At 38.6% G+C, this 21,530-nt stretch overlaps 1 protein-coding gene and 5 non-coding genes across 6 annotated transcripts; all 6 read right to left on the reverse strand.

Annotated features, from left to right (window-relative positions):
* On the reverse strand, positions 1–74 carry TRNAN-GUU (transfer RNA asparagine (anticodon GUU)). The gene has a single exon. It is a non-coding gene; the product is annotated as a tRNA-Asn (tRNA).
* A 690-nt stretch (positions 75–764) lies between these two features.
* TRNAN-GUU (transfer RNA asparagine (anticodon GUU)) lies at positions 765–838 on the reverse strand. Its single transcript has one exon. It is a non-coding gene; the product is annotated as a tRNA-Asn (tRNA).
* A 1,995-nt stretch (positions 839–2,833) lies between these two features.
* On the reverse strand, positions 2,834–2,907 carry TRNAN-GUU (transfer RNA asparagine (anticodon GUU)). Its single transcript has one exon. It is a non-coding gene; the product is annotated as a tRNA-Asn (tRNA).
* A 3,285-nt stretch (positions 2,908–6,192) lies between these two features.
* TRNAK-CUU (transfer RNA lysine (anticodon CUU)) lies at positions 6,193–6,266 on the reverse strand. Its single transcript has one exon. It is a non-coding gene; the product is annotated as a tRNA-Lys (tRNA).
* Positions 6,267–8,404: 2,138 nt separating this feature from the next.
* On the reverse strand, positions 8,405–8,478 carry TRNAN-GUU (transfer RNA asparagine (anticodon GUU)). Its single transcript has one exon. It is a non-coding gene; the product is annotated as a tRNA-Asn (tRNA).
* Positions 8,479–10,497: 2,019 nt separating this feature from the next.
* Positions 10,498–19,051, reverse strand: MDO1 (telomere-capping, CST complex subunit). Its single transcript, XM_089163458.1, has 4 exons — positions 18,485–19,051; positions 17,162–17,299; positions 11,690–11,843; positions 10,498–11,560 (listed from the first exon to the last, which is right to left on the reverse strand). Exons 2-4 carry the CDS (start codon positions 17,263–17,265, stop codon positions 11,438–11,440), a joined length of 381 nt encoding a protein of 126 aa, XP_089019584.1. The 5' UTR covers positions 17,266–17,299; positions 18,485–19,051; the 3' UTR covers positions 10,498–11,437.
* Positions 19,052–21,530: the final 2,479 nt, after the last annotated feature.

Genomic DNA, 21,530 nt, shown 5'->3' on the forward strand with positions numbered 1-21,530 from the left:
CGCTAGAAGGAGGGCTTGAACCTCCGACCTTGTGGTTAACAGCCACACGCTCTAACCAACTGAGCTATTCCAGCAGTTATGAACACAATCCTCGATCTTCTCAAGAAGCATTTCGCTAACCTAACCATGAGACAGGGAATCAGTAGAAAGGGAGATCGTGTTGTGTATATTTTATCCAAGTGTTTGAATCCAAGCCAAAGAGGGCCTAGGTTGAACCAAATAGAGTCAAATTAGGGGGCTCGACCTCAAGGTGTTGATAGAGCGTCGCCAAAGATGTGAACTTAGGGGGTGACGCCGAGTGATGCTTGAAAGACGATATCAATGACACTTGTAAGTTTTGGAGGATTGACTCCAACACCCAAAGAAATGCCATGGTTTTAGTCGGGATCACGGGCATGATACGTATCCTCGGAGAAGGTTAAAAGGGAATGATACATGTATCAAGGTACGACAAGTTGTATGAATCAAAGATAGAGATGTTGACCTTACTTACTCACATCCACCTAGGATGAAATTTCCGTCAATTCCATAGTGACACCAATGTTAGGACTAGGCCCTTAAGAACAACAACGTCCTTACTAACCTAGTGTCGACTCCAGAGGATATCTAAGACACGCTGGACCATCCAAAAGCCACAAAGAGTCAAGTTCCACGACCAAAAGACATACTCTCACTCTTCTCCTTGTGTGAACAAATAACAAAACCAACTTGTGGGTTCGAAAGGGTTAGCTTCAACATAACAAAAGAAAATTTATATTCTACATCGCTAGAAGGAGGGCTTGAACCTCCGACCTTGTGGTTAACAGCCACACGCTCTAACCAACTGAGCTATTCCAGCAATTATGAACACAATCCTCGATCTTCTCAAGAAGCATTTCGCTAACCTAACCATGAGATAGGGAATTAGCAGAAAGGGAGATCGTGTTGTGTAGATTTTATCCAAGTGTTTGAATCCAAGCCAAAGCAGACCTAGGTTGAACCAAATAGAGTCAAATTAGGGGGCTCGACCTCAAGGTGTTGACAGAGCGTCGCCAAAGATGTGAACTTATGGGGTGATGCTGAGTGATGCTTGAAAGACGATATCAATGACACTTGTAAATTTTGGAGGATTGACTCCAACACCCAAAGAAATGCCATGGTTTTAGTCGGAATCATGGGCACGATACCTATCCTCGAAGAAGGTTAAAAGGGAATGATACATGTGTTAATACAACCTAGAGGGGCGTGATTAGGTTGTATCTAGTGGATTATCCCAAATTCTTGGTTTAATTGCAATTTCAAAGTGAATTGAAGATTTAAATGAAATTTGATACAATCAAGCAATTACAACACAAGAATTTATAGTGGTTCGACTTTAAGTCTACGTCCACTCCTCTCTTGGCCTCAAGAGAGTATTCCACTAATGAATCTCTTTCAATACAATGGGTAGAGAGTCAAACCCTTACACTCTTTGTTCCGAGGCAAGAGAACCCTTTACAATCTTTGTTAATCAAATAGGGCAAGATCACCATTTACAATCTTTGTTAACGGGCAAGAGCACCCAATGCAAATCCTAATCAATCTAGACTAGAATTCAATAATCAATACAAGTATAAGATGTGATAGATATTACCTAACAAGGAGTGTGACACTTTACTCCTTGTGTGAATGTGATGCAGTGAATGAAGCTTCAATAAAGACAATGCATCAATGAGAAGTCCCTATAACCCTCAATAACTCCAAGCTTGACTTTAAGAAATTTGCTTGATAACTTTGGAATGATCTTCAAAGTTGAATGGAGTTGGTGAGCTAGTAATCAATGCAAGATCACTTGTGTAATGACTTGTTCACTTGAGAAGGAGTAGTAGCTTTGTTGGAAAGGTTAAATCCCTCAAAAGGGGGTGGTTGGGCTTATAAAGAAGTCCCACAAATGCTTGCCCAAGATTCTCAACGGATATAAAATTTCATTGAAATTTTACTCTAGACGGTCAGCCGTCTCAAAAAACTAGCCGTTAAAAGTAGCCGTTATACTTAAGTCAGGGCCAGACGGTCGACCGTCTGCCCAGACGATCGTCTATCTAGCTTGACTAGCCCAACGGAAATTCCGTCTGGCTTTCTGTTTCTGAAAAAATCAGAAACCCAAATCAGACGGTCGACCGTCTGAGCTCTATTTTGCTGAACAAGTTTGGGGCTGGGATATGGCTTGGGTTTTTGGACTTTTTGGTCAACCCTAAGCATTGTACACCTCACTAACATGTCTTAGGTCACTTTAGTAACATGAATTACATATAATTGATGCATTTACATATATGTGTGTGCGAGAGTGTCCTAAGCCCTAATTCAGCCTAAGTCTTGATCTTCTACTTGATCTTCGACTTGATCTTGTGCAACAGTCTTGATACTCATCTTGACTTTGGTTCTTTGTCTAAGATGGTTTGAGTTGGTCTTGAGTTTGATTCTCTGGTAATTCTTTGATCCGGTCTTTTTGCATCGAGATTCAGGTGATGAGCTGGACAATTTACATCTCAATGGAATCATTAGTAGATTGTGTTTGTCATCATCAAAACTGATTGGAGGCCGATGTGGCAAATGCTGACATGGCATTTCCCAACAACATGTATCAAGGTACGACAAGTTGTGTGAATAAAAAATAGAGATGTTGACCTTACTTACCCACATCCACCTAGGCCCTTAAAAACAGCAACATCCCTACTAACCTAGTGTCGACTCTAGAGGATATCTTGACCAAAGGACATACTCTCACTCTTCTCCTTGTGTGAAGGAATAACAAAACCAACTTGTGGGTCCGAAAGGGTTAGCTTGAGCATAACGAAAGGAAAAATATATTCTACATCACTAGAAGGAGGGCTTGAACCTCCGACCTTGTGGTTAACAGCCACACGCTCTAACCAACTGAGCTATTCCAGCAGTTATGAACATATTTTCCCAATTATTTTAAGTAGACTTATGATTATCAAACAGTTGTGACTAGAAAATTGAAAAGCAGTATCTCAAACCAAATGGGAAGTACCAATAGACAACTGTATAAAAATTAACATACATGGATCAAGTCTAGAAGAATACCAACTTGCAAGGATTGGAGGTATTGCAAGAGACCACTCAGGAAAAATGTTGTTTTGTTTTGTAGCCAGTTGTGGATTTTAATTGGCTTTGACGGTGAGAAAAAGCATGACAATTGGCTAAGGATTTGAATTTCTCCATGTTATAGTGGAAGGGGATAACTTGAATATATTCTAGACTTGCTCAGCCACAGGAACTGATGTTCATGTTCAACTTGGAAGAGTAACTTCATTGTGAGGATCCTCTTTACTTGCAATAAGGCTTTCAATCCATTATATTTGAGCACTACTCTAGGGAAGCTAATAAATGTGGCTGATAAATGCAGTAGAATCACAGGATTCTTTGTTTTCTGATATGTTCCCCCGATCCTAACCAAATCCTTTGCTGGCCAATTCTTGTAGCCAATGTAGGTTGTACGTTCTCTCGTGATTCTATGTTTAAATATACTTTAGGGCATACCACAGAAAGATATTATCAATATTATAAGTGAAATATCCAATAGAATGGGGGGCACCCCAAGGCCTTGATGTTACAAGTCGTTGCGATCCTGTTTGCAGTCTCAGTCTTCTTGGTGAGGCAGTCAGCCAAAAGACTTTCCTTATTGTACATCTCCATGCCTACAAAAAGCACAAAGAACAAGAGTCAAAAGATGTCAATTGGTAAAAGATAGTAAAAAGATCAGAGTTTCGCTTTGAGGGTTCATTTAGAATGATCCCACAGTACACGAGAGATCGACGGTACTATGGCTAACAGCTGTAGATAGACTCGTCCAAGCTGTAAAGCATCATTAACTAGACTTTCTTCTTGAAATCAGTCAGCTCGGGGCTTTTGTTTATCTTTTTAAAAGCCCTAAATGACAGCTCTTTGCAAGCGTTCGGGAAGTAACGAGACAGAGGGGAGCAAAAGATGTAGCATTTATTCCACCTAGTATCATTATTGAGGAGGGATTTCAGGATGAGGACCTTAACCGATTGTCCTCAAATGGATTTCTTTTTGAAGTTGTACCACCCAAAATGGAAATGTTGGTTGGGCATGTAAAGGTTCAAGAACAAATTCAAGGTGCCTCTGTGGTTCAAATTATTATAGAACCTAGTGAAGTTGACCAAGATATGCCAACTGTTAGATAATAGCATCCGGGGACTGATCTCGTAATCCCACATGAAAGAGTAGATGAAGGAATGAAGGGAGAATCTCAAGCCTCCTTTTAGAGCTTCCAGGTATAGTGCAAATTCCTTTCCTTGAGGTATATTGGCCTTGTCACGAAGACTTGGGAGGCAAAGGGTGTATTCTATGGGAATTCCGTAGTCTTAACTGAAGGATTCCAAGTGGTCGAGGGAATAAGGAGGACCAAAGTGCTATTTGTTGAAAGACGCGTGGACTTTAGTTAGGACCTCTCTGTCCGATTCTTCTTCCTCGAGGGGGGTGCGATTGTTAGGATCACCCCTAATTTGTTGAGTGGTCTCTTACATGGGAGAGCCAGAAGCCTTAGCAACCTTAAAAGCCCTCAATGAAGTCAAAGGGCATAGTAGAAGGTCACAATGGGGAAGGGGTTCTAGGGTCTCTAATGACTTTGGATTCCCTAACCTTAGACCTAACCACGATTCTACCCATGACAAGACTCAAGAAAGACAAGCAAACTCATAAAACATGAAAGAAAATATAGGATGGGCAGAGAAGACTTTACGGCACTAGAGAAGTAGGTAGAGTAGGAGAAGAAGAAGGAAAGCTTGAAATCGCATCGGTGAATGCATAGAAGTGGCAGGCAATTGAAGAATTAAGCCTTGAAAGACCCCAAACTCCAACACTTGCACAAACAAGACTGTTTGCGAGTGAAGGAGACCCAATTGATAGTGGGGGTTTAAAAATTTGAAATCTAAATGAACGGCCCAAAAGTGGTACAAATGGCTAAGATGTATAATATGTTCCATCTTCTTTTTGTACCATCATTATTGCTTTCGTGCGGCTTGAGATGTCAATGGTCACATTTGTCATAATGGCATCGTTTGAGATTCTCGGTGAGTGTTGAAACCAATTGCATTGAAGGCAATGTTTATGTTTCGGTTTGTCCATTCGTGTTCTCTCGACTACGGAGGTTCGAGGAGGTCTTTTCAAGAGGATTCTCACTAACCTGACCATGAGATAGGGAATCCGCGGAAGGGGGCATCATGTCGTGTAGATTTTATCCAAGGGTTTGAATTCGGGTCAAAGCAGACCTAGGTCGAACCAAATAAAGTCAAATTAGGGGGCTTGACCTCAAGGTGTTGACAGAAGAGCCTCTTCCAAGGATGTGAACTTACGGGTGACGCCAAGTGATGCTTGAAAGACAATATTAGTGACACTTGTCAATTTTGGAGGATTGACTCCAACTTCCAGAGAAATGCGGTTTTTAGTCGGGATCAAGGGAGCAATACCTATCCCCAGAAAAAGGGGAAAAGGGCAATGATACATATATCAAGGTATAACAAGTTGTATGAGTCAAAGTCCATTCGTGTTCTCTCGACTACGGAGGTTCGAGGAGGTCTTTTCAAGAGGATTCTCACTAACCTGACCATGAGATAGGGAATCCGCGGAAGGGGGCATCATGTCGTGTAGATTTTATCCAAGGGTTTGAATTCGGGTCAAAGCAGACCTAGGTCGAACCAAATAAAGTCAAATTAGGGGGCTTGACCTCAAGGTGTTGACAGAAGAGCCTCTTCCAAGGATGTGAACTTACGGGTGACGCCAAGTGATGCTTGAAAGACAATATTAGTGACACTTGTCAATTTTGGAGGATCGACTCCAACTTCCAGAGAAATGCGGTTTTTAGTCGGGATCAAGGGAGCAATACCTATCCCCAGAAAAAGGGGAAAAGGGCAATGATACATATATCAAGGTATAACAAGTTGTATGAGTCAAAGATAGATATGTTGACCTTACTTACCTACATCCACATGGGACGACGTTCCTGTCAATTCTTTAGTGACGCCAATGTTGGGACTATGCCCTTAAGAACAACTACATCCCTACAACCTAACACTCGTCCCTCACCAACCAGAAAACCTACTCTCACTCTTCTCCTTGTGTGAGTGTGAACAAGCAACAAAACTAGTTTGTGGGATTGAGGCATAAAAAAAGGAAAATTATATTATAAATCGCTAGAAGGAGGGCTTGAACCTCCGACCTTGTGGTTAAGAGCCACACGCTCTAACCAACTGAGCTATTCCAGCAGTTATGAATACATTTTCTCAATTATTTTAACTAGACTCATAATTATCAAACAACTATGACTAGGAAATTGAAAAGCAGTATCTCAAACCAAATGGGAAGTACCAATAGACAACTGTATAAAAATTAACATACATGGATCAAGTCTAGAAGAATACCAACTTGCAGGGATTGGAGGTATTGCAAGAGACCACTCGGGAAAAAATGTTGTTTTGTTTTGCAACCAGTTGTGGTTTTTAATTGGCTTTAACGGTGAGAAAAAGCATGACAATTGGCTAAGGATTTGAATTTCTCCATGTTATAGTGGAAGGGGACAACCTAAATATATTCTAGACTTGCACAGCCATAGAAACTGATGATGTTCAGCTTGGAAGAGTAACTTCATTGTGAGGATCCTCTTTACTTGCAATAAGGCTTTCAATCCATTATATTTGAGCACTACTCTAGGGAAGCTAATAAATGTGGCTGATAAATGCATCAAAATCACAGGATTCTCTGTTTTTCTGATATGTCCCCCGATCCTAACCAAATCCTTTGCTGGCCAATTCTTGTAGTTAATGTAGGTTGTACATTCTCTCGTGATTCTAAGTTTAAATATACTTTTGTGCTTACCACAGAAAGATATTATCAATAATATAAACGAAATATCCAATAGAATGGGGGGCACCCCCAAGGCCTTGATGTTACAAGTTGTTGCAATCCTGTTTGCAGTCTCAATCTTCTTGGTGAGGCGGTCAGCCAAAAGACTTTGCTTGTTGTACATCTCCATGCCTACAAAAAAGCACAAACAAGAGTCAAAAGATGTCAACTGGTAAAAGATAGTAAAAAGATCAGAGTTTCGCTTTGAAGGTTCATCCGGAATGATACCACAGTAAACGAGAGAGCGACGGTACTATGGCTAACAGCTGTAGATAGACTCCTCCAAGCTGTAAAGCATTATTAACTGGACTTTCTTCTTGAAGTCAGTCAGCTCCGGGCTTTTGTTTATCTTTTTAAAAACCTAAATGACAGCTCTTTGCAAGCGTTCGGGAAGTAAGGAGAAAGAAGGGAGCAAAAGATGTGCATTTATTCCACCTTGTATCATTATTGAGGAGGGATTTCAGGTTGAGGACCTTAACCAATTGTCCTCAGATGGATTCTTTTTGAAGTTGTACCACCCAAAATGGAAATGTTGGTTGGGCATGTAGAGGTTCAAGAACAAATTCAATGTGCCTCTGTGGTTCAAATTGTGATAGAACCCAGTGAAGCTGACCAAGATATGCCAACTGTTAGATAATAGCATCCGGGGACTGATCTCGTAATCCCATATGAAAGAGTAGATGATGGAATGAAGGGAGAATCTCAAGCCTCCTTTTAGAGCTTCCAAGTATAGTGCAAATTCCTTTCCTCGAGGTATATTGGCCTTGTCACGAAGACTTGGGAGGCAAAGGGTGTATTCCGTGGGAATTCCATAGTCTTGACAGAAGGATTCCAAGTGGTCGAGGGAATAAGTAGGACCAAAGTGCTATTTGTTGAAAGACGGGTGAAATTTGGTTAGGACCTCTCTGTCCGATTCTTCTTCCTCGAGGGGGGTGCGATTGTCCATTCGTGTTTTCTCGACTACGGAGGTTCGAGGAGGTCTTTTCAAGAGGCATTTCGCTAACCTGACCATGAGATAGGGAATCAGCGGAAGGGGGCATCATGTCGTGTAGATTTTATCCAAGGTTTGAATTCGGGTCAAAGCGGACCTAGGTCGAACCAAATAAAGTCAAATTAGGGGGCTTGACCTCAAGGTGTTGACAGAAGAGCCTCTTCCAAGGATGTGAACATACGGGTGATGCCAAGTGATGCTTGAAAGACAATATTAGTGACACTTGTCAATTTTGGAGGATCGACTCCAACTTCCAGAGAAATGCGGTTTTTAGTCGGGATCAAGGGCGCAATACCTATCCCCAGAAAAGGGGAAAGATACATATATCAAGGTATGACAAGTTGTATGAGTCAAAGATAGAGATGTTGAACTTACTTACCTACATCCACATGGGACGTTTCTGTCAATTCCGTAGTGTTCAAAAGACCTACTCTCACTCTTCTCTTTGTGTGAATAAGTAACAAAACCAGTTTGTGGGATCCATAACAAGAGGAAAATTATATTATAAATCGCTAGAAGGAGGGCTTGAACCTCCGACCTTGTGGTTAACAGCCACACGCTCTAACCAACTGAGCTATTCCAGCACTTGTGAACACAATTTTTCCAACTATTTTAAGTTTTTAGACTCGTGTTTATCAAACAGCTATGATTGGGAATTGAAAAGCAGCACCTCAAATAAAATGGGAAGTACCAATAGACAACTATATAAAAACTAACGTAGATGGATCAAGTCTAGAAGAACACCAACTTGCAGGGATTGGAGGCATTGCAAGAGTCCACTCAGGCAAAATGCCGTTTTGTTTTGCAGCCAGTTGTGCTTTTTAATTGGCTTTAGTTGCCAAGGCTTTGACAGTGAGAAAAAGCATGACAATTGGCTAAGGATTTGAATTTCTCCCATGTTATAGTGGAAGGGGAGAACCTGAATATATTCTAGACTTGCTCATCCACAGTAACTGATGTTCATATTCAGCTTAGAAGATTAACTTCATTGTGAGAATTTCTGTTTACTTGTAATAAGGCTTTCAATCCATTATATTTAAACACTATTCTAGGGAAGCTAATAAATGTTTGTATGCTGATGTGTTCTCCAGATCCAAACCAAATCCTTTGCTTGCCAATTCTTGTAGTCAAAGTAGGTTGTATGTTCTCTCGTGATTCTAAGTTTGAATAAACTTTTGTGCTTACCACAAAAAGATATTATCAATATTATAATCGAAATATCCAATAGAATCTCTTAATATAAAACTTATTTGTATGCTTCATGTACATGCACAGGCCTCACCTCCCTTGAAACCGACGTCTCTGAAAGGAGTGGTGGTTGTGATTTTGTCACACCATTTGCTGGCTCTTCGTCCCCACAAGCACCAGATGAGTGCCTTTGATTCTTGGTTTGGTCAGTCCATAAGGAGAAACAGAAATCTAAACACCCAACAATTATACAAAAGGAAACCAACAACAAACAAACTTGGTGGCCTGGTGGGGGAGTTGGTAAAAGGGAAAGAGAAAGAAGGGAAGAGAAGATGAAAGGGACCTGAAAAGGAGTAAGAACTTGATCAGGTTCATATAATGAGAGCAATTATCAGACGTTTCTATTTGGGGTGGTGATCACAATAACGACATAACAACACACTTAATTATTCCAATTATAGTTACTAATCTTGAATATTATATTACCTCATGGGTAAAAGGATCTCTGAGCAGGTCTAAAAGTCCAACATCAAGATCCAGGTCTGGATCCGTGTTGATTCTACAATGTCTTTTTCTCCTGAAAGTCTTGATTTCTTCACCAGAGATTGTCAAAATCTTTGAACATAATGTGAATAAGAATAAACTAACTTCAGTGGGACGAATTCGAACATTATCAAAGGTTTTTGCAATTTGAGAGCGATTCAAGATTGAATGGAGCTTAGTGATGCTTTAACTAGTGGTTTGACTAGATAGAAAATAAAAAAGCAAAAGGGCAAACCCAATGTCAAAGGTTTTCGTACAAGCAAAGTCTGGGGAGCATTCCTTTTACAACGAATTTTACTAAGAAACTATTTCGATACCTTTACCTCAGGCTACAGCCGTGGTTCTCAGAAAATAAAAAGCTAAATAGTATATGAGAGCTAAGTTTTGAATCTTCTGTTTTTTTTGGTTTGCCAACCCCGGTTTCCAAAGCTTTGTCCTAACTAATCCAGTGTTCGACCCGAGTCGCACACCTGGCTGTGGTGGGTGAGTCTCTCAGTGGAAATTTTTTGCATCCATAAGGTTTTGATACCGGAACCTAACTTAAGTTTTGAATCTTCTACCATGATGAATATAAGATTACAGTATTCTCACACCCCTTTTGTCACACATTTTGAAGGAAGCCACCTCTGAGCACTTTTTGAGTCCTCTACCTACAAGGATAGAGGATTACATTACTCTCGCACTTGTCCTCTATTCATTTAAGAGCGACTGAGCGAGACCACCTGTACAATACTCTCTTCTTGCCCCTAGTTCCCCTATCTATAGGGTAGGTACTAGTTTTTCCTAGTCTGAACATGAACTCTTGGTAGGTAAAAAAGGCCCAAAAGAATGCCATTATTGATGCTTTTCCTAGATGCTTCTCCTTGATGCTTACCTGTAGGAGATGGCTGTTCTATAAGATCTCTTGAACCTTGAGAGGTATCTATATCTTTGATTTAAAACTGGGAATCCAATACATTTGTTCCTATCTTTTTAAATTCTTATATGTCATGTGGTCACCACAAATGGGTTAGATGCACCTGGACCAGCCAAAATTAGGAATGATCTTGATGGATACCAAACCAAACTCTTTGTTTCTTATCTTAGTTTTGAAAAGCCTGGTTAACTAACCAAAGGGAAGCACATGAAAACCCCTTCATTTGTGTATATGAAACCAAAACCCATTCTGAAATAAATTTTCATTCATTACTCTCAGAAAAGGGTTCACCCATAAAATCTAAAATTAGTTGCAGGAAACATCTGTAACGAAAAAGGAGTAAGAATCTCCATAGAACATGCTCACCATATGAAAGGTAAATGTGCGAATCTGTTTACCATAAAATACTAAGACAACAAACCATCAACCATACTACACCACACTACATATAACACAATTTCTCCTTTCACTACTAAAATCCATTTGTGCCCCCCAAGAAGTAGAAGAAAACCAGTCCCCATTCCGCCTGGGACTAAAATATATCATCATCCCTATGGTGTATTGAGAGAAATATGTCCTATGATTACTACCGTGATGATGGTTTTCTGTCAATCTCAAGTCCTTTACCAACTCATAAAATTTCAGCTGGGGCAGTTCAAAAGCTCTGATGTCAAATATAGTTGTACACATGGAAGGCAAGGCACTCCTTCAACCCCAAAACTTAGGGGAAATGTGGAAGGGTACCAGATAGAGTTTGAATTCTACAGTAACTGGCATAACCAAGCCCACAGCTAACCATTTGTCATATGTGAACATTAGACCAAGCTAGAATTAGTTTACCTAGAAGAACTAGTATGTTTCTCAAGCTTCCCACAAGAAGAAAAAAAAAGTATTGCTCATGAAGTCTTCTGATCATTCATGTGGTCGGCTTGGAACTTTCTCAACAGCTGCACAGCTTGACTGTAAAGGTTGAGATCAATGCCATCTACGATCCGGCCTGCACGAGCTTGCAGGATAGCCTGTAGCATGCATATATAAATAGGTGACTTCAAATGCAAAATAGCAATCCGTTATATGACACTTGACAGAAAAAGAAAATAAACTGAAGGTGGGAAGAATTCATTAAACTGGCCAAGAAAATTTTGTACCTCATCAGTAGATTCAATGAAGAGTTCTCCAATGAACTGATAAATGGATTCACTTCTAAAGTTGAGGTTCCTCAAATGTTGGGTATTGATCTTCAGGCTGAAATTTCCATCACTGATTATGGCAATTGCAGTATCTAGAGAGTAATCCTGAAGTCTACAAGAGCACCATGAAACTTTTGTCAGTGCTTTTTAAAGAAAATCTGAGCAATTTTCTGCTAGTATAATGATTGAAAAGCAGGCAAGAAAAATTTCAGTGCTTTTTCATCCATTACTCAATTTTTTTAACCCTCTGTCCATCCATACACCTCCACTTGGGCCTCCACCTCAGAGAAAGAGAGGAGAGAGAGAGAGAGAGAGAGAGAGAGAGAGAGAGAGAGAGAGAGAGAGAGCTGTACAGAGACCCACAAACCATGGAATGATATGATCAGTTAACAAAAGTGCTTTTGTACTGCAAGTCCAAATCCCAGCTAGAGGAGGGTTGGACCTGGTAACTTTGAACATATGCATTCAACAACTAGCAGCCAACCATTTTAGCCTTGAGATAAACGAGGAAAAAGTTAAGGCTCTTTTGTAAGGCACCACATCATTGCCAAGTTTTGGAGACCAGTGGAAAAAGGTGCAATGCCACAGGCAGAAGCAAAGAATAGAAACCTTAAGTGTAGGATTCAGAAAATTTTGGAATAGGACCATCATAAATAAAGACTATTTAAGTTATAACAAAGTCTGAACTCAATAACCAGAATCTGTGAAGAGAAAGAGAAAGGGAAGAGAAGGTGAGCATGATATTAATGGAATGGGATACATCTACTGGGGGACAGTAATCACAATAAATGAGAATAACAAAAAGCAAACTATAACTAAACATTATTCCATGGTACACGAACCATGCTATCCCACCTCAAGCTGGAGTAAAAATATCAAATTCTCCTTTTCACTACATGTAACCAACCCGGTTACAAATACATTGTAAACTAGTTTGATTTGCCTTTGTTGATTTGTCATTTTCCAGTTGCTTTTCAGGATAAAATTGTAAATTCTTTTTTTTTTTATTGAAATCCTTTACTTTTTTCACACAGTTTTGAGGACATGTATTTCTGTAAATTCAAGACACTTATTCTCTAACAAAAACCATATTATTGTCATACCACCGGAGAAATTGCAAACCACGACCACCCGTCCACTTAGCAGAGCCTTTATTAAGGGTAATTAAATCTCTTTGTTTTCGCAGTCTTAACATCCCCACCCACTTCCCTGCAATCCTGCCCCACCCCGTAGTGTCTCTGTGCGTACTACAAGGGTTGGACCAGGAATCCTCACTGGATAAGAAAGAGTCGCCCTAAGGTGCTCACCACTTAGAAAAAGAAGATGGAATTCTAGCACAGGCAAGGGCTGAATCTCTATCATGCTTGTGTTAAAAATCCTGAATGATACATAACTTTGCTTTTGGTGGAAACTTGAATGATATTGTATCATAGACATCTTTGCTAGGAAAACCCAGTGTTTGTAGCATGACTTCTCATTAATTCATTTGTTAAGTTGGCTTTGGGATCATTCAAAATTAGCAAATACACAAAGCATCTCTTTGCATGTAAGTTCTTTTCTTTTCTTTCTTTAATTATTATTTTTTTTTTGGGGGGGGGGAGGGGGGGGGGGGAGAGTAGGGGGTGTTTGAATAACATACAAAAGGACCCAAGAGATAGTTGGAGTTGATCTATTTTGATGAAACTGAGTCTATAGTTTATGTTGTGAACCAGTAGATGTTCTATTTCTTCGTAAGCAGTGAAGGCTCCTACCTACCTATAGGGTCACCAGAGTGAGAACTTTTCAACAATCAAAGGAGACACCTGGAGGATCACCAGAAGCCTGCCACAAACAACAGCAACAATGGCAACTAGCCAATGCATATTGCTTTCTAAGGGATGACGGTGAGGGAATATTCTCCCACCAAAACTTATATAACAAGAAGTGTATTCATGCTTATAACCTTTAAAGTTAAAGATACCCAATTTTTTAATCCTTTAATTCAAAGAAATGAAAAGAAATGATTGTTTTTGTTCTAACCAATCATATATTTAGATTCATGGGTATTCTAGACAATAAGAACTACACTACAACACTTAACGTAAATGCCAGTGAACACACAGATAACTAAATTTTGGTAGTAGAGATACCAACTCAATTGCAACAATTATTACCAGCCATAGTATAAGAAAACTGAAGAAAAAAAGTGAAAACGGTGAACCATTGAGAAAGTGTGGCATCTGTCATTGTCTGTCACTCATAAAGGTGCATCATCAATTATTGTGGACCACTCAAAAAAGTCTATTATAGGTTAGTATACCATGGACAGATTACTCAAACCCCCCCCCCCCCCTTTCTTTTATCTCTCTCTTTTGTTGGTTTCTCTGTTAAAAGGTTGGGAGTCTCCCCTTTCTCATATGAACCAGTTTCCTGCTAGTTGCATGAGTCAAGAAGTGAACACAGTAACATAGTATTCTTATTTATTTTCCACATCTGATAACTGCCATTCTAATCCTATTATCCTCTTCTGTCCTCGGTTTTACTTCCTAGTCTGCATATTCTGCTGGCACAATACAGCTCCTTTCTGTTTTTAAGTTCTATTTAATAATGGCAGCGCCATCATGTTTTTCCTGCACTTTATAAAGTGTTTTAACTGTTATAGAGATAACAGTTCTGCTACTACTTGTTTTTAATTGAGATCTATTATTCAAGTAGGCCTACAGGTATGGTTAGAATTCACAGATTGTCATTGATCACACATTTGTAATTTATTTGCATTGTCCTAGATCAATCCGTTTGGCGTTGCAATTTTTTGAAGATTGGTTTTTCACCAGAGCAATCTTTGTAGATGTCAACATTGGAGATTAACTGCTCAGATTTGTTTAAACCTAGCATATCTGAGATTTATCACTTGTGTTACCGATGTTCCACAGTGCTGGTTATTTTTTTCCATATGATGATGGATTATCCTTCCCATTTACCCAGCATCTTTTCCATGCATAGTGCTACATGTGGGGAGAGTGCAGATTACAATTACTTGAACACTATATTAACTTGCGTTAGCTGCTCATCAGCATAGTATTATCTACTAATAAGGGATGAGATCATCAAGAAGAGATGGGAAGGTAATCTCTTCAGCCTACCATATGAGGATACTTCGAAGTAATGGTATTCCAAAAGACTGTAATATCTCTCAAGACAGCACATGTTGTAGATATATATAAGAACCTAAAAAGGCAAAAAAAGAAGAAAAAAATTAACACCAGCAGCAGCAGCCTCAAGGAGGATGAAATCAGCAAGGAACCAGACTCAAGTAAGATCCCAGTAGAAGTGTAGAAAGAGCTTAGGAATCTATCTTTTACCTTGGCTAACGAAGCTATTTGATGAGATTAAAAGTACACAGAAAATGGCTAAAGAATGGAGGAGAAATATAGTGATTTCAATGTACAAAAAATAAAGCTAATATCAACAACTATAGAGGCATAAAATTAATGAGTCATGCTACGAAATTATAAGAAAAAGTAAACAAAATCCACTTATGACAGTAAAGTACTCTTTTGGATAATCAAATTGGTTTTATGTTAGGAATCCAGAAAGGAAGCTATTTACTTTAGGAGACTTGTACAAAGATTCAAAAGTTACAAGAAGGATCTGTATATTGTCTTTATTAGCATAGGAAAAGCTTATGACAATGTACTTAGAGAGCAAATTTGACAAGTACTAGAGAAGACAGCATAATTATCGAGGCACAAGACAAACCAAGGCACGGGAGAAGGTTAAAAACAATAAAGTTAACCAACTAAGCAAATAAGGCGCCAAGGTCCATCAAAGCATTTGGACGCCAGGGCACCGCCTATACAACGACTTGACAACTGTGTTAAATAACTGTTTCAAGTAGACACATGGATATAATTAAAGATATGTACGATGGTGTGGGGCCCAATGTAAAAACTATGAGGTCCAAAGTAGTGGATTCAGAATTACAATTTGCTACATAAAGGATCAGCTTTAATCCCTTAATTGTTTGTGCTTAGCATTTCAACATGAGGTTCCCTAGCGTATGCTTTTTGTTGATAATATAATTTTGATAGATGAGACAAAAGTAGGATTATCAAGAAGTTAGGGTATGGAGATGTGGTCAGTACTTTGGTTACACTTGGATGGATACTGAGATAGTGAAGTCTGATTAAAGGGAGATACCTTGAATTGATTATTTCATGTATCTTGGTTCAATCATATATTAAGAAAGTGATATAGAGGGATGATGATTTGCAGAAAATTAAGAAGGAAAGTTATATAGGACAGTCATACAACTGGCTATAAATTAAGGTGTGGAACATTGGTTAAGTAAGTAGGAATCATATAGATGAACTCATATGGCAGAATGGGGGATGTTGAGATGGATGAATGGCACCACGACGAAGGATTAAGTAAGGAGTAATCACATTAGAGCCGGTCTAAGAGTAGCTCTGATACAAGATAAGATACAATAAAGTTGTTTGAGCTAGCATGGACATGAAGAGCTGACCCATTATGAGCAATTTGAACTGAATTGAAGAAATTATGAAAACTGGTAATAACTATGACCCCAAGTAGAGCTCATTAGAAGGCGCGATTCATGTAGCTGACCCATTTAGTTGGAACTCAGCTGAGTAGTTATTGTTGTATTATCTGTTAGCAGAATAAACTTGTGTCTTCAACAATAGTTCAATCTTATGAAGATAGCTGTTTGTGGTTCATAAGCTGTTTGTGGTATTGGGCAACAAGATTCTGTTACTTTTGGTAACCAACAACTTTATGTCATGCCATTTAGTCCCAGTGACCTTATGCAGATGCTTGAGGTTTGCAGCAACCAATGCTACATCCTATCAGGGGTCCCTAGCAATCCCATGCTGCAGCAGCTTACTAATTCACAATGACCTATGCTCTCATCAGTAGTTTGCGGTACCCCAAACTGCACTTTACCATTAGTATGCAACAACCTATGCTGAAACTTGATTGATACTATAAATAATGGAGTGGACCACATAGGCACAAAACTAAATCAATCATGATTCAACAATTTCTCCCACTGTTCTTCCTTCTCTCTATTAATGACCTATACTCTCATCAGTAGTTTGTGGTACCCCAAACTGCACTCTACCAGGAATTTTCTTTGGATAGAATCAAAGTCATTAAGCAAAGGTTGTGACATCAAATATCTAATGTATGGGCCTAAAGCCATCCATAGTTTTGAGAAATGTAACAATAAACAAAATTGTCAGCTGGAGATTAGCTCAAGTGCATCTTTAATATTTAAAGAACAAGATAAAATAAACAATAAGAAACAGCCATAGACATAGACAAGAGCCATGAATAACAACTCTTTAACTGAAACATATATATAAGCCCACAACTGTAACAACGGCATTCTTTCAGAAGGTGAAACTGAGTATGCAGGGGAGTACCTACTTTCCAGTTACTCGAAGGGAAATCCCTTGCTTAAAGAATGGAGAAGATGGATATAAATCCTGTAAAGAGCACAAAATGCCAGGTTTTATCGCAGAAGATGCCATTGAACCAGATCAACCTAAAGAACCACCTAATTTTCTGCAAATTGAGGGTCACACCAGATGCCATGATAAAAGTTGATCAGAAAGAGTGGAAAAAATATAATTCGTTGTAATCATGGTGAAGCCAAAGAGGCATTCTGAAAAAATAATTAAATAATAACAGAGATCATATATGGGTGTGTGGAAAACTCAAGTCACAACAATTTTAGCCAGGGAGACAGAAAAAATGGCAAGGAAGTAAAGATTGAATATGTCCAAGAGAATAACTCTCCAGATCAGATAAGAGGACTCAACAACTCTTTTCAGTAACCATAGTTGTTGGGCACAAGGTTTAAGTATCGGTATCGGTAATGTATTGGTTAGGTGATTTTAAGAGACATTTCACTTCGTATCGAATCATTTCGCAGATACGTATCGATAAGTGCAGAATTGAATAGAAATGATCAAAATAAATAGTCTAATTCAAGCAAAAAACAATAGGCATAGCTAATAAATAATAACTTTATCATGCAACTATTACTTAAACATGCATACTTCATAACCGCCAAGAAGACATAGCTAATAAATCTTCTGACCTTGCGTAAACCAAGTATGAGGACATTGTAAATAAAACCACATTCACACATAGTGCTAACCAGACTGGTTAAAGAAAAGATGAAGCAAGTGAAAATGAAACCACATTCATACGGTGAAAATATGGTATATGGTTGTAGAAGAGAGGACACTGGAAACTCTCTTGTCAAGTTCATCTCATAATTCGAATTCGGTTATTGAGATGCAGGCATCGAAAGTAGAAGTAATGGAGGTAAAAGGGCATCTTTTCTAGCATAAATTGCTCAATCTACCATGGTGTTCCACTCCTCTGCATGATAAAGTTTCCAATAATGTAGCCATGGGTGGTCAATCCTCTCTGTAGATCACAAAATTTGGAGATGCATATAGGGAATTTCCAACTGTATAAAGGATCAGCTATAAGATGATCTGAGGTTAAACCCAAATTAAGAAATCTCACAGATCCTCCGTTCTTGAAGGAACTGGTCTCAGGATTGCTGGAGCTCATGAACAGAGTAATTTCAGAAATAGCATCAGAACCTATACTTCCAAGTTCCAACATTACAAGACAAAACAATAGTTATCCTTTCAAATAGCAACCAAAACCAACCACCACTTAACAAAGAGTGAAGGAGAAGAAAACATAGTGAGGAAAGTTCAGTGAACTCACAAAAGAGATAACTTGTCTCAAACCAGGGAAGATACCCAACTAACAAAGATGAAACCACGAGGAACGTGTTGCCAGAAGAATTAAACCTTCATAGCTGGAAGACTAAATATGTGAAGACTATGAGAGATATCCCACTGGTACTTGAATGTAAGAGAAGCTGCACTCTTGACTAGAACCTACAGAACTCTTGATAGAACCTCTGAAACAACTGCGTTGAAGTGTAAAACAGAGCCACCAAATTACCCAAGCTGCACTCTTAATTAAAATTTGTTTTTTCCCCATTATTCATCTTCATTCTTATTGTATTCGGCACGATCTGTGTGTTGAGATTTCTTCCTGCTACTCAAATCTTCATTCCTGTTATATCTAACTTGATCTGCATCTTGAGATTTATTCACCTCTTCCCAACAATTAAACCACTGTGGAGGATATTAAAAAACCCAGCATATCACATTCTTCTCTTATTAAAGCTTCTGTAGTGTACCTCAAGAAATTCGAAAGCAGTGGAAGAGCATGTGAAACCAGAAACCCTTGTTTCGAAACCCTGCAACTCGTCACGAAAACCACCTTTCTTCCCTATTTTACGAAGTAGTTCGACACGTATCAAGTGTATCGATATGTATCGGTCAGTATTGCTATGTATCGGTACGCTACATAACGATACAGTCGATACGCATCATTAGTGCAACGTGTTTTCTAAGGGCCTGTTTGGTTACCGGAATCCTGAGATTTCAAATCTCTAGATTCACAAATGGGAGATTTTTAGTCGTTTGGTTGTGTGAATCCCTAGATTCATGAAATCTAGAAATTCACATTTTCACACTAAAAACGTAAATCCGTAGATTTATGGGTATGAGTTGAAATTTCAGAGATTTCACCCCTACTATCAAAGCGTTAAACATTTGAACCATAATTCAATAAATATTTTTTTAGATAAATCTACAAATTTCATTCAAAAAATTCAAGCTAATCAAACAGTTAATTTTATGAACCATGACTCCAGAGATTTGAAGTATATAGATTTGAAATGTCTATATTTTTGAAATCTACAAACTCAAGTAACCAAACATGCCCTAAAAATTTATAAACGCTATGTATCACTGTATGTTGTTGCTTTGAACCGTATCGGCTTGCACGTATTGATATGTATCGCTTATTTAAATATATTTAACATTTTTTCCTGTACAAAAAATGTCTTTTTGTATCGTATCGCTTGGTACGTAACAGTTGACACAATGATAGGCGCGAGATAAACTACGGAAAGAGTTAAAAAACTAGAGACATATCGGCATGTATCATATCGGTAGCCTAAGATACCTATACATATCGGGCGCTATGACACAATGCTTTAAACTTGCATTGAGCGATGGGAATCATTCCAAACAGTGAGGAATTTGCAAAAAAAAATATTAGTAATAAAATCCAAGAGAGGGGCAAGATCGGGATACCACAGCCTTCTAAACTTTTTGGCAAATTTTTGCCGAATTTCAGCCATTTCGGTGAACACCAAACCAAAACAAGAGGCAATATTCGAGATTGCAAAATATCATCAAATCAACCGACATATCGGTAAAATCTTAAATTTTTGCAATATTTTGTCGATTTCTTTCGCAATTTTATAGCGAAATCTTCAAGATCAATGGACAATCTTATCAATTCTATCCCAATGATTCAAGACTCAAAAAGGCAATGTGCCAAATGTAGTTAGGAAAGAAAATCTGCATAAAATAATTTATAGAAATAATTCAAATTAGGCAAACATTTTGTAGCAAAATTCTCAAGATTAATGAGCAATCTTATCAATTATATTATAGTGATTCAGGCATCAAAAGGCAACATGCCAAATGTGGTTAGGGAAGAGTATTGAAAAATTTTATGGAAACAATTTAAATTATGAATAGATTCTGTAATTGAACCCTCAAGGTCAATGAATCATCTTTCCAATTATGTCTCAATGATTTAAGTCTCAGAAGGTAACATGTTAAATGTGACTTGGAAGGAGTATTTATATGAAAGAATTTATTGAAAATAATTCAAACTTGTTAAATATTAGCATCAAATCAAGGTAGATCACAAATTTAGGCCCAAAATGACCAAAAATAACCCTCGAAATTGGGGGGTCGAAATCTCTCGATATTTGGGCAAAATCTTGCCGAAATATCGGCGAGATTTGGCCATTTTGCCCAATTCGCCAGGTGGCAAACCGGCAATATGGAACAAAGTTTCGTTCCTTGCACGTGATGTCACAATCTTAGCCCTTTAATCGTAGTAGGTCCTTCCCACCGCATTTGCATTTTGCTCTACTCAACTAGGGCCTCCACCTCCATTACTTCTACTTAAGGCTTACATTTTCCTCTTAAGCTATCATTAGAATTTCGTGAACCTTTCAAAACAAACAATTGTGCAAGCAAGTTGTTTAATGATTGGAGACCCTTCAAAGGAGTTGAAGCATATTGTGCCGATCAATGTACATGTATTGACCTTTTGATAGTGAAGAAGAAGATTCCAAAACCGAGACAATCAAGAAAGAAAGCACCAAGGCAAGAGCATTCGAAAACTTGAGTGTTCTAAAGTCAAATACCATTATCCATACTCACGTTGAATCGCTAACACAATAAGGTTGTGTTTGTTTCCTGGAATAAAGGTAGGGTAAAAAACAAAGAGTGGGAGGAAATTTGAAAAAACAAAATTTTCCATTAAATCCCAAAAATATGGTTTGTTTGGTTCATGATGTGGGAAAGTTAAAGACAAGCTCAGAAAGCTTGTTGGTGAGGTGACATGCTAACTTTTCAATCCCATGCCTTTTCAAAACCTCACAAAATATGCGGAATTTTGTGAAGAAGTGTAGAAAACCAAAAAGTGGGATCCACATTTAACAATTTTCCACAAAATCTCTTCATTTCTTTCTTTCTCCCTCACCCCATTATACATGGGGCCCACATATTTTTTTTCCACCCCACCCTTTGTAAATAAATGCATCCTAAGTCTTGAGAGTTAAACCAAAGAAAGGGAGAGTGAATGGCAATGGTGAAATTTGAAAAAAAAA

This window comes from Hakea prostrata, chromosome 7 (genome assembly GCF_041222555.1).
Source record: "Hakea prostrata isolate BN-2017 chromosome 7, UWA_Hpros_2, whole genome shotgun sequence".
NCBI lineage: Eukaryota > Viridiplantae > Streptophyta > Magnoliopsida > Proteales > Proteaceae > Hakea > Hakea prostrata.